Source organism: Pollicipes pollicipes, unplaced genomic scaffold (assembly GCF_011947565.3).
Source record: "Pollicipes pollicipes isolate AB1234 unplaced genomic scaffold, Ppol_2.1 Scaffold_5724;HRSCAF=6776_pilon_pilon_pilon, whole genome shotgun sequence".
NCBI lineage: Eukaryota > Metazoa > Arthropoda > Thecostraca > Pollicipedomorpha > Pollicipedidae > Pollicipes > Pollicipes pollicipes.
In genome coordinates, this window is record NW_023596746.1 from 22246921 (window position 1) to 22260167 (window position 13247).

The 13247-nt window shown below is 61.0% G+C and overlaps 1 protein-coding gene across 1 annotated transcript in view; it reads left to right on the top strand.

Annotated features, from left to right (window-relative positions):
• The window catches only part of LOC119102819 (ras GTPase-activating protein raskol), a gene marked incomplete in the record, with an annotated part of 83920 nt that overhangs the window by 20716 nt on the left and 49957 nt on the right, over positions 1–13247 (top strand). Inside the window, 1 exon segment of the mRNA XM_037226270.1 lies at positions 5289–5487. Within this exon segment, the coding sequence (XP_037082165.1) occupies positions 5289–5487 (199 nt within the window).

A 13247-nucleotide genomic window follows, 5' to 3' on the forward strand; every position in this document is an offset into this window, starting at 1 on the left:
ACAGGTGCGGCTGGCCGGCGGCGCTGGTCGCCGTCCGTATACGAGGAATCACTTTCTCCGCCTCGCGATCGCTGCCTTGGTCGGTGATTAGCTACGTGCTGTAGAGGGAGCGCACAGATAAAAGCAGGCAATCACTTCTAGTGCCGCTAATTACTTATTGCAGGAAGCTTCCTGTCATCTAACCGTGCAAAGGGGTGTTGAGCGTCACCTCACAGCATGCCTGAAGCAGGAAGAGCAGGTGCGGCATTTCACAGCCTTAAGAAAGCCCGTGATGAATTGCCTTGTATTGTCTTCACCAAGTGTCGTCATTGCCCGGCCATTTGTGGAGCGTCACACTGCTGTCAGCTTTGGTGTCTCCGTCTCTAGTATTGCCACCCACGACGTTGGCTCATCATACACCATTACATATCATGAGCGAAATGGCCGGGGCGGGACGCCGAAGAAGTCAGACAGTGTTTGGAACGTTTTCACTTTCATTGTCCTGAGCCAACAGCTGATTCTACTTGTATTTCGCTGCCACGCAAAGCACTATTCATTTACTGTTCTCATCTCTGGCGGCGTGAAAGGCAGCAGACAAAGGCCTGAGAAGAGCCATCTCATGAGAGCCATAGAACGGTACTTGTGTGTCGTTTGTTTGTGAGTCTGGTCTGCAGTGATGCCGGCGCATCCGCCCAGTCGGTCCGGAAGAAGTCTTTGGCAAGGGTCTGTGTAACGTGCGGGAGAAGACAACAGCCAATATACGGCTGCTTGTCTTCTCTGCGCTCAGTAGAATCCACACACCGCTAAGCGATCAGTGCCACCTCGCGGTTCAGAGTTCAGGCGCCTGTTGTATGGCGCTTGGATTTTAGCGAAAGACGTGACTAATAAGCCATATTTCAAGATGTGCCATCCATAATCCAAGTGGGAAGCATAAGCTGAATGGTTGCGCAACTGCAGTCTTCCTGCCTGAGACCTTCAGAGAAGCAGTTCTGCCACGATCTCGCCATCAGCACGACATTGATTGCGGCGAACCTGCCAGTAAAGCGGAAACAGCCCGAATCAGATGCCTGCGGCCGCGACGTCCGAGATCATCTTCGCGATGCTGCGAGGAGAGCACGACCTCCGCGATCGGACTGCGGTCACGACAAACGTGCCGAGGGGGTGCCGGGGCAGTCTCGTCTCTGACCGCGCGGCCGTGCCGGGCTGTGCCGGCCCCAGCGCCGCCCGTCCCCCGGGGCCGGAGCTCCCGTCTCGTCCCTGACCGTGTCGTCGTGCCGGGCCGCGCCAGTCGGCGGCCCAAACGGTACCCGCCCGGACCGGGAGGGGATCTGTGCCGCCGCGCTGGATGGCTCGGCGCGACGGCCGCCGTGTGTCGGACCCCAGCTGTCGGCGGGCCATGTCGGCCCTGCCACGCCACACGTGCCGCTCAACCCGCCGCTCATTCCACGGCAACCGGTGCGTCACACTGCCGCTTGACGCCACGGCCGTGATGCGGCGAGCGGTTTAGAGTTTCCGGTCTGATCCGTTCGTGACCCGGCGCTTTACGGTTTCCGTCGTGTGCTGCCTTTCCGGCCCGTCACCGGACGGACCGGCGTGGGGCTTATCTTGTTATATGGTCGCATTACGGTAATTGGCTGGTCACGAACCGGCTGTCGATACACAGCGGCCCTATCCCACGCTCGCCAAAACCCACCAACCGGTCACGGTAGGCGCTCGTGACCCGCTGACGGCGCGCCCTGCGTCCGTGCGGGTCTGGTGGGTCCGGGCCGCTCGTCTCGGCCGCGCGCCGCCGAGTGACTGGGCACGGCGTGACACCGGTGACCCCGGGAGGAGCGGCCCGGCGCCACGTGACCTCTGCCACGGCGGCCAAGGTCAGAGGATGACGGGTTGCCGGCGCGGCGGCGCACGCCGGATGCGGCGGGGCGGTGAGAGCACGCCCGGCGGTGAGTCCGTCGCTCCCCTCCGCGCTCGGCCGGGCCGGTGGCCCAGGTGGCGCCGGGCTGGCACGCTCCGCGAGCCGTGGGAAAGCTCGGTAACGGCTGATGGTCGCCCGGGGCGGCGTGTCGCGGCCAGAGTGATGACCGATCAGAGTCCGACGAGCAAGCTCGTTGAGGTCAAGTTACGCCGGCTCGTATTTGCTCGTGAGCAGGCCAAACAGGAGGTGGCTAGCTTCACAGGATTCTTACCGACCGCCATCGGATTCAAGGTGTGTCGCCCCACGAAATGCGCCACAATTCTTCAGATGAAGTCGAGACGGACAGTCTGTGGTTTGAAGGACCAATATTTCCCAGTGTGACGTTCCGCCATTGCCTCAGGCATGATCTGGCCATGGCGGCTGCTTCCCGAAAGTCATCTCCCCTGGATTTGTTTCCACGATTTCAATATGTGCCATACGTGTGCTCTGAATGTGTCCTGCCCCCCTCTCAGCTGTGCAGGATTTTCCCGCGGCCCGGGCACCCCCGGCCGTGCTTCCACTGCGTTGTACGGGCACCCTCAGAAGCTCCTCCACTGCAAACCACGAGCACCCTCATTCGCGCTTCCACTCAACCGATAATGGTCTGCCGTGGAGATGCTCACACTCCCGGGGCCTGCACATACCACAGAGCAGGGCCCTTAACACTCCATTGTGGTTGAGGAAGACCCGCAGGGTCCCACCAGCCAGACCGCAGCTTCCGCCAGAAGAGTACTCCGCCCAGTAGTCCTGCTGACGTGTTATGCAGGTTTTCCACCCTGTCAGCGTCTCATCCAGAGATCTGCGCTGCCCTGAACTGCTTGACCAGATCACTCCCCGGACCTTTTCCTGTGTCCCGTTTGTTCCAGCCCCATCTCCTCTGCCCGATGTGTTGGCGCAGCTCCACTTCCGCTCCCGTGCCCCAGTCGGCTGTCGCGTTCCGGCATTCTCCGTTCGGGGTTTCCGCCAAACGGGCCGCTTCCCGCGAACGACGAGCCTCCCCGGTTGCATGCTTGTCGTCGAGTGGCTCTGCACCCCGGCATGGGGTAATTGGTATGCAGAGCAGCCGCTGGTCCTGGCAAACGGGGGCTGCTTTTGGCCAGGCGGTCGGCCGCTGCGTGCCGGGGCCGCCGGAAACGGGATGGCCCGATCTCGTCCGGCCGGCCCGCTATGCTCTGGTCCGCCCAGAGTGCAGGTCTGAGAGTCGGTATCCCCGCGAGTCACACGACTGCTGGTCCAGGGAGGTGGGGGGGGGGGGGGGTGTACCCTCACGGGTCACACAGCTGCTGGTCCAGGGAGGCGAGGAGGTGGTACCTCACGAGTCACACGGCTGCTGGTCCAGTGAGGTGGGGGGGGGGGGGGCGGTATCCTCGCGAGTCACACGGCTGCCGGTCCAGGGAGGCGGGGGGGGGGGGCGGCACCCTCACGAGTCACTTGGCTGCTGGTCCAGGACTGGGGGGGAGGGGGGGGGCGGTACCCTCACGATCTGCATGACTGCACGTCCGGGATGTGGTATGTTCGCACGACCGTGGCTACCAGTAAGCCGGAGTGCTTACTGGTCCGTTTCCCCCCCCCCCCCCCTCCCCGCCCCCCGAGCGGTGGTGGACAGTAGCGGGCGTTGGGCGTTGCGTTTTGCGGTGTTTTGGGGGAGTTTTTGTGGGGGAGGGGTGGAGCAATGCCGCAACAACTGCTATTGGCCGTGTTTTTCCGTTTGTTCCCACCTGCGCGACGACGCAGTGCATACGCTACCTATATACAGATGCATCTGCGCCGATGGCTTGTCAACATTCGGTTCCGCTGATTTTGAATGCGCTGCCTGCTCAGCCGACGCTCTGCCGTTTCTTCCGTTGTCCCTGTGCGGAGCAGCCCGTTCGTCGTGCTTCAGTAAACGAATGGCGTGTTATTTCAACCGGGTGGCTGACTTCACTTTCATCGTCACGCCGGCTCGATGCATTAAGAGCCCGTTCAGCGTCCACACCTTTCATTGGTGCCGCCTGGCGACTTCCAGCTGGGCCGTGGAGTTATTACCCAGACCACCGCCCAGCTTAACAAGCGCTGTGCCACCCAGCCGTGCTCGGCGGGCGCTGGCTCCGTGTGAGTGCGTTCCTGTGTTCGGCGCTGCAAGCGGGATCTGTTGACAGCGGCGAGCTCGTTAAATACTATTAAAACATCGTAAATTGGCGTGGCGGAGGAGACGGCGGCCGGGCGGTGTCTGGCGCGGCGCCTGGCTCTTACGCTGACGGACGGACGTCATGTTATGCTCGGTGCGGGCCGCGCCGGCCGCCACTACGGCCCCGAGCCGAGCAGAGACTCTGTACACGTCGGGCCGGCCGCCGCCGCAGCCCCGAGCCAGGCAGGGGCCCGGGGACGGGCCAGGGCCGGCCGGGCCGGCCGCCGCTGCAGGTGTTTGGAAACCGAACGTCCGGTACGGGATTGGCCGGCTTCGTATGGCAGGCGGGTTTCGCCACCTGCACTGGGCATGAGTCAGTCAGCCGTGCCACCTTCGATCCCCATGATTCAGTCGTAAATCACGCATGCAGCCGCAGTCTTCTTGCCTGCACATCTTCCCTGCATGCCTAGCCAAGCCCTGCGGTTTGCTGGTTTTTGTCGCTGTTTATTCGGTTAGCTCATGAGACATGTGCTTTGAGCTATATGTCGAATGTTCCACAAAACATGAGTCTTGATGCCTCTGCGGCTTCTTCCCAATATCGCCGAGAGCTTACCTATTTTGCTGAATTGGCGATGTGTAGTTCTTCATTTTTGATGCATTGGCTGCGTGTGCATCGCGTTTTCCTGACTATATTGGTATCATCAAACGTGCTACCATTTTATTTTGCTGCTATCGATGTCGGACATGCAATGGCGAATGCAATCAGCAACCGTTAGCTGGGTGTAGTTTGCCCCATGAGTCCGCTCCATGTAACCATTGACGCTGCCCACTGTTCCAACACGTTTTAATGCACTTACATCAAACTCACTGTGCGTTTTCTGGCACAGAGAACATAGCTGTCAAGCACTGGGTTTGCCCATCGAGCACTCCGTCGGAAATGAAGTTACCGCCACGGCCTGTCGCTGCTGTATGCGATGCGATATGACTCACACTTCCGTGCTCAAAAACTGTCGATAGGCTGGCACAGAAGCAAATGGAACGAGGGAGCACCGACCCTACGCGCATATGATCGGTGATGGAACTGGACGCCTGATCCATGGCTGCACGATGAAATCGAAGGTGCTAGCGTCAGGTATGATAGGCATGATAGCGCCAGAGCAAAATGCTCTGGCGCTACCTTGCCCACATCCTCTGCGTCCGTGCCCGTGCCGCCGCACTGTGCCTGACGCGGCGCTCCCCTCCCTCCAGATTGGCGACTCGCTGTTCCTGGACCTGCCGCGCGTCCGGCTGGACGGCGGCGGCAAGGCCTTTCGCAAGCAGTGGGGCTACGACATGGCGCCGCCGCCCACCCTGCTGGAGGAGGAGGAGGACGAGGACGCCGAGGAGGACGACGTCAGCGAAACGCACTCACTCCGGGAGGACGTCTACTCGCGGCAGTCGGCGCTAGGTGAGTCCCCGGGCGCGGGGTTCGCTCGTAACGCCGTGGCTCCCCGAGTTTGGTGGTCGGGACTACCGTGCATTGGGTTACGCGCCGCGCGGTTGTGTAACAACTGCCGCGATGCCGTGACTTTCAGTTATCCTGTTTGCCACCTCGCGCCCTTTCCTGTTTTCTGCGAACGTGTGTTGCAGTGCAGCTGATGTCAGCAGCTCGAGGATGCGCTCTCCTCGCGTACCGCAAAGAAGACCTGAGCGAGCCATTACCGCTTTCATGCTCGTGCGGCCTCGGAACGACGAGGTGCTCTGATGCGTGCAGTCCTTTGTCTTGTTCTCATGTTGGAGAGGCTTGAGTTATTTGTCAAAAGCCTTCGGGACAAAGAGATCATTTCGCTTGGTTGCGCGCAAAGGTCGGAAATTGTTCTTCGCTGTCAGAGCCATCTATGATAGCTTGAAGCGCCATCTGCATTACGCAAAGGCCCGTTGGTAGCGTGAAGCGCCACCTACACGACACTAGCGCCGCTCTTGACGATGCTGCCTGGATCAGCAGTCTATAGTGCACAACCTGCACGATAGGTGGCAGGTGTACTCAGTGGCTTGCTCCCAGTGGCTTGGGATAATTGAGTTTTGACGTTGGAGGTGTCGGCTGGTGAAAAATCTTTGGAATGTGGTGCTCCGTATTTCTCCTATGAACCGGCAGTTCAGTAATTTGCTGTCAGTTTTACAAGTGAAACTACGAGACCGAGCCAGTTCAATTCCATATCCCCCTGTTCGATCATTCTCAGCTCTACTAAAAGTATGGTGTGTACCTTGGCATGTGACTGGTGCACACAGCGAATGTGCGCTTGAATTCGTCGGATTTATTTCGTGAATCCGTGAGGGTCAGAGATCTCCACGGGCTCATGGTTGAATATAGTGGCCACAGAACGGTCGAGGTTTTCGTGGGATTGCGGTAAAACGAACGCTAGAGAAACAAGCACGTCGTACTGAAATTTTCAAGCAGCGGAGTTTTTGATAGCATTGGAGGATGAATGGAAATTAGAAGGCGTCATGTTAAAGGCATTGGTTGGCGACATGTTCTGTCGATATCATGTCAGCTGCAGTTTCTGATCAGTTCAGAAAATGATATTGGCAAACTCAATAGGAATTATCATTTGTCGCTTTTTATTTTCGTTTTCTTGTCTTATTTCATGGATGTGTCCTAAACGGTTATCCTCTGATAAGCTGCTTTTCCGTATTCTAGCATGTACTGAATGATCAACGATCAAATCGAAGTACCCCAGGTCGTTCAAATGCTAGACCAAATGATCCACGTGACGAAAGCCTCGCGTGAAGGATGGTGTGCGGTTTAAGTAAGATCTGGTTGAACACTGCTCGCAGTTAATGTTATTTAAGTGGTTAATTGCTGGAGTTTGATTAGTTAGAAATAGAGAGGAGGTTACTGCTCTTACCCGGATTAGCGGGTTTGACCCACCACGTGTCACTCGCACTGATGCTCAGTGGCACTGATCTGATGCAGCCTTTCATGAGGTAACCTATGCTTCTTTTGGGTTGGCTGTAGATTACTCCGTCGAGATCGCGGGGCGGCCTGTGATAAGGCTCCTTTGGAGGGGATAAGAAGAGCGCTCTTCCGGAGCGGGTTGACGTTCATGGACATGGGCACTTTCTCACCACTTGAATCCATGAAGCCGAATCGCCTCCGTACCGGAAGGAGATGACCGGGTCGCCGCGGCATGCTTTGATCGTTACCGCCAGATCGTTTCATCGTCCGTTCACGTGTTGCTCCGGCTCGGGGTATGCGAGTGTCGCCGCAGGTCGCTTCGGGCGCATGCGCCTGCCCCGCCCGCTGCCTGGTGGCGTGTCCGCGTGCGCCTGCTCCGCCTGTTGCCCGGTGACGTGTCCGCGTGCGCCTGCTCCGCCTGCTGCCTGGTGGCGTGTCCGCGTGCGCCTGCTCCGCCTGCTGCCTGGTGGCGTGTCCGCGTGCGCCTGCTCCGCCTGTTGCCTGGTGACGTGTCCGCGTGCGCCTGCTCCGCCTGTTGCCTGGTGACGTGTCCGCGTGCGCCTGCTCCGCCTGTTGCCTGGTGACGTGTCCGCGTGCGTCTGCTCCGCCTGCTGCCTGGTGGCGTGTCCGCGTGCGTCTGCTCCGCCTGCTGCCTGGTGACGTGTCCGCGTGCGCCTGCTCCGCCTGCTGCCTGGTGACGTGTCCGCGTGCGCCTGCTCCGCCTGCTGCCTGGTGACGTGTCCGCGTGCGCCTGCTCCGCCTGCTGCCTGGTGGCGTGTCCGCGTGCGTTTTCACGTAGTGACGTCCGCGGTGAGAGTACACCACCTGAATATTCAAGCCTTGCTTTACGGGCCATTACCCGCTGTTCGAAGCCGCTAATTACCGAATTATCCGGCTGGATTGGGCTCGTCTGGTGCCGTGCGGCGCGCCGTCCGGCTGCGAGGCGGTGGCCAGATACCGCCGCCGCTCGCCCAGCCCAGCCTACCCGTCCAACCACCGGACGCGACGGCTGATGCTGCGTAGTGCCGACCTCCGCTCGTGAGGTTCTGTGATGCTTGGTTAGTGGACGGTTGTCATAGCTCTCAGCGTGGCGGTTTACGTGACCTGGGGTCGGTCGAGGTTGCGTTCTCTTATGTAGTCTGCCCGCGGCACACTAGGCATTAGCATCGGACCTAATGCCCGGTGCGATAGCGCGCAGTAAGACTTAAGCCTGTATGCAACGTATCGTATTAAACGAGTGCTACTCAGCGACAGTGCGGCGAGGAATGCTAGTACATCCAACGTGTTTGACATTAGTGCCAGACCGTCCCGGCTGAGCAATCCTCGGCTGTAGGCTATCAGCCGGCATTTTTGGCAATGACGCCATCAGAGGTCTAGTTGTGCACTGACCCAGGCCGAGATCAGTTCTGTAGAGAGCTGGTTGATGGCATAGATGTGAAGTGTCGCGTGAGACCAGGTCAAAAGATAAGGGCGCATATGAATAGGAACTAAGGCTTGACCTTCTCTAAATTGCTTGCCTTATCCCATAACCTGGAGCTTTCGTCTGATGGCTTTGCGCGTCTGGAACGTAGTGCACTTGGAATGTGTCAGCTGGTCAAGGTTCCTTATCTTTGAGTCGAACTCTTCAATTCCCAAGACAGTATTTTGGGAAAGAATTAAAGGGGACTTTTCTCATTTCCAGTAATCTATACTCAGGGATGCCCTCAGTCATTTATATATACATATATTATATGATATGTTATATATATATATATATATATATATATATACATACATATAAGGCCAAGCAAACGATGCGATGCATGTTAATGTTGTGCACCGCTGAGTGATTGAACATTCGGTGTTTGAACGCGTTGGAACTTAGACACTTCGTCACCGGAAGCCTGCAGCCGGAGCCATCCAACCAGCCCGAGGGCAAGACGAAATGTCCGATGCACATTTCCCTAATGGAAACTTTCTCCGAACGAGGAGTCTGGGGCCCGCAACTCAGGCAAAGTTGCGGCTCCCAGATTGCCTCAGTGCCGTTTATTATTCCCGTCTCATTCATAACTGGTGGGCCCGGAATTTGGGCCCGACGCGCACGGTGCAGCGTCCGCCCTGCGCTGTCTGAGCTGGCGGCCGGCGGCGGTCTCGATTCGGCCACCGCCGGGCGGACGGCTCGCGTGGAGCCTCGGCTCTCCCGCCAGACGCCGCCGCCGACGGTGGTTCATTAGTCAAATTGCTCTCGTCGGGTCGGCCGCAGATTAATCGACGCGAAGCGGGCGGCACCGGTGGCCGCGCCAAACATGCAAGAATGCGCCGGCGTCGGACCACCAGCGCGCAAACAGCGGGCAGGGCGGCGGGGCGGGCGCGTCGGCGCCGTCCCTGGGGTATTGGGGTCGGCCGAATAATCGGCCCGCCGCTCGGCGCACAATAAAAATCGAGCGCCGCTCGTCGATCCGCGAGATTGTATCGCCGCGGCCGCTTTCAATCGGCGGCATGTCGCCGCCCCACCCTGCGATTGATCTCGGGAGGCGCGGCTGGGTCAGGCCGGGTCACCGCCGGTCACCGGCGCCGGACCGCCCCGCCCCGCCCCGCCCCGCCCGCCTCCGGTCCTGGCGCGCGGGCGGACCGTGAATTGGGGTCGCGTCACCGGCGTTTGACTGGGTCAGGCCATGCGCTTATCAAGCCAAGTCTCGCGGTTGTCGAGTCGATGTCATCCGTTGGTCCAGCTCTGACACCTTCAAGTGTCCAGATACGGCTCTTTTTAGCTGAGATCAACTGCTGATTCATATACCCTCCCTCGTAACGACGCCGAGTCAGCTGCGCCGGTTCCGGTCAGCTCCTTGGAGGCCCCGCGGGAGGCCGAGTCAGCTGTGTCGGGTCAGCCCGGGCCCGGTCTCGACGGAAGCCCGGCGGTCGGGCCAGCCGCGCCGGACCTGAGCGCCGGGGCCGCGCCGTCCCGCCCTGCCCCGTGCTCTCGACGCTCACCCGTCGCCCGTGGAGCGCATCCGTCGATCGCGAGATACGGCGCCGGTAATGGCGTCCATTGACGCCGGCGCGCGGCGTGGGCCGCCGGTCGCCGCACCTCGCACCGTTACGGCCCGTCTCGCCGCCATATGCGGGTGTGGACGGCTGCCACTGTGGCACGCACCGGTGTACGCCCGCGGGGGCCAGCCGCGCGGCTGTCGCCGACCGGGGCCGCCGGCGGGCGCGGCGGGCGCGTAGGAGGAGCACGGTCTCGCTCACTTGTCCTGATGGCACTTGGATAGGTGCGGACGAAAGGACAGCACCTCGGCTTAGCTTGAAAGTGGCCGGCGACCGTCATGCTATCGGCAGCAACAGGAGACGGCAGATGCGCGGCGGTGATTGGCGAAATGGTTTGCACCGCGGCCGGATATGAGAGCGCGAACAGTCGTCTTTTTGCAGGCGGTTTGGGCTCGTTTTCACCCCAGCCCATAGGAAAACGGGGCCGAATGTGGCGCAACAGCACGGCGCATGTGTCGGAGCCCGGGCTGCGTGGGACAGATTGCGGCCAATTTGCCCGTGAAAGTGTAAAGGCTGGGGCGCGCGGCGGTGTCGGTACGCCGCGGCCGGACGGCGACGCGTTTCTAAGCCGATTAGCCGGTGTCGTTTTTGTGTGGACAGGTGGGGCGGAGGGTTTCGCCGGGCGCTCGGCCCGGGTCCCGGGCGGCGGCTGGACGTCTGGGGCTGTCGTGGAGCCGGACCGAAGCCCGGACCGCTGGCCGGGCTGCCCAGGCTGGACAATGGTCCTGTTCGAGAGGCTGGCCGGCGCGGGGACGGGACCGAGATGCCGAAGGGCGCCCGTGCTTCTCCGGAGAGGCGCGCGCACGGCTTTGTCACGACGCGCCGGGATCTGCCGCATTCCGACGGCGCTTCAGCGGCAGTAAAAATCGGCTTTGTCGCAGGAAATGGTGCTTGTCGCGTTCCAACTGCGCGCGTTACGTGACCTTGTCTACATCCCGTCCATGTTTTTTCTTCTTCACTGATAAGGGTTTCCGGAGACACAATTGCGCTTTCAGTTCGTGCCTTTCCGGCACCCGTATGGCCCCAGGCGCTTGCTGTTCTCCATGATGTGATAGCCATTATCCACGATCGTTTTCTGACCTGTGCCAAGCGCGGCATACATGCCAGCCAGCTGACGCCATCAGCGTGTTCCTCTTCTCAATTCCCACTCTGTGTCTCTGCCTGCCCCGCGCGCTTCTGTACGTTTGTCCCTCTCCCTGCGCTCGGGCCGCTCGCCCCCTGTCTGTTTGGGCCGGCCGGTGGCGGCCGGCCGCCGGTGAAAGTCCGCCGGAGCCGATTAATCGCCGCTAACTGATGAGCGCGGCCCACCCGCGATCAACTGCCCGCCGTTTGCCGAGAGATCTCGGCTCGGCCGCAGAGCCGCCTCCTCCCTTGCCGATGACGTCACGCGTCAACGGGGGTGACGTCACATCGCCGCTGCGGGCAAGCACGCGCCGGCCGGCCCGTCCGCGTCGTGCCGACCCGAAAGATTGCGTTCTTTTGTCAGCGGGATGTTCGTGGGCCGGCCGCGCCAGACCGTTACGAGTAACGGGCGAGTTAATTCTATTAAGCGCACATAATGGGTGGCCCAGGCTGGCGGGCGGCGAGGTTGAGGTGCTATCAGAGATGGAATCCATTTGTCTGTCGCCTCCCGACAGTGGCGCGTCTGGCTCCCGCGCGGTCGGAGGGGTGACGGATCATCTGCCGCCGCGTGCACCACACAGCCACAGACTGCCGATCGGGCCGGCGCTGCAGCCCGCCTCAGAGTCCCTGCCGCCGTCGGCCGGGTCGGCGCCGATGACGAGCGGCGCATAAACGGTGTTAATTGCAGTGCGCATGCGCGCCGGCCGTCCGGGGCTTTGCCGCCCGCTGCTTGACGACCGGCCGCCCGCCGGCGCCGCCAGCTGTAACTGCCACCAAATCGACGGAAACACCGGAATTGATTATGAATTAGTGGCGGGTCCGTTACAGCGGGGCCTCCTTTCAAACGTGCACGTGACAGGGCGCCCGTGCCGGCCGTCGGCGGCTGGTTCGATCTTGCGGAGCGCTGTGTGAAGCGGGATCCTCCTCCGGTGGTGCCGCGTGACCTCGCACATTCCTGCCCGCATGTCGAGCGTCCATCGGCGGTCTCTTTGTTACTAAAGTTCTCTTGCCAGATTTAGAACTGGCAAATGCAGGATGGGCTCGTTCGCAGTGTATTGCTCGAGTGTCCGCCAGACTAAATACCTCTGTCACCTCGCGATAAACGCGCCGTCTTTAGTCGAGGGCACGATTGGCTCGTTTTCACAGCTGATTGCTGCGGTCGCCGGCGGCCCGTTTCGCGCGGTCCCGATGAGATGAGAGAGGCCGGTGCCCGGCCGAGACGGTGAGACTCGCCGGCCGCGTTCTAGGTCAGAGGATGCCCCATCGTCGGATGGTGCGCGATGTGAGAAGTGCCGCCCCGCCCCTCGCTAATTGTCCGTGTCGAGGTCACGCTTTTTCGGAGCACAGTTTAATAACTGCCCTCCGTCACGAGAAGGAGGCATCTCGGCGTCCGGCGCCGTCTGCCTGTCCTGCCTCGCCGCCTCTCCAGGGATAACGAGCCGAGCCGTGTACGCCGTTGGACGCAACTGGCTGCCGACGGTGCGATGCTGGCGAGAGCGGGCCTCGCCGCTCTGCCAGCTGCCCGCCGGCCTTTCGCAAGTCGGCGTCGGCGCTGATGGATGGCGGCCAGCTGTCGCGTCACGCGCCGCACCCGCGCGCCCGCCGGCCGCGCTCGTGTCACGCCGGCGTCACGGCCGGCAGCGTGACATGTCACGGCGACGGTGGACCGCTGCGCCGCGCCGCAAGGTCACGGGCCGCCGAAGCGCCGCTGTAGCGTTGGTTTGCAGGCCATTATTGCGGTGTCTTGGCCTGTCCCCCTGCAGCCCTAGACACTGTTGGGCATGTTTGCGTCGCAGTCTTATCAGCGTTTTCCTTGACCTTTCGCCACGTGAATAGGGTAGCGTGGGCCACTGCGGCGAGAGGCGCACTTGGATCTGTTATTGTGATGTCTGCGCTGGCACGGCGCTCGCCAAACCCAGAGCTGAGTCATCATGGCTCTTGTCAGCAGCAGCGAGAGCACCAGCCGGGCTTGCTGCAGGTCTGGCTGGGCTGGGCACCGGCGGCGGGTCAGCCGCTCCCCACGGCTGGGCTGGGCACCGGTCTCTGGCTCGTCAGCCGTTCTCCATGGTTGGGCTGGGCACCGGTCTCTGGCTGGTCAGCCGTTCTCCATGGCTGGGCTGGGC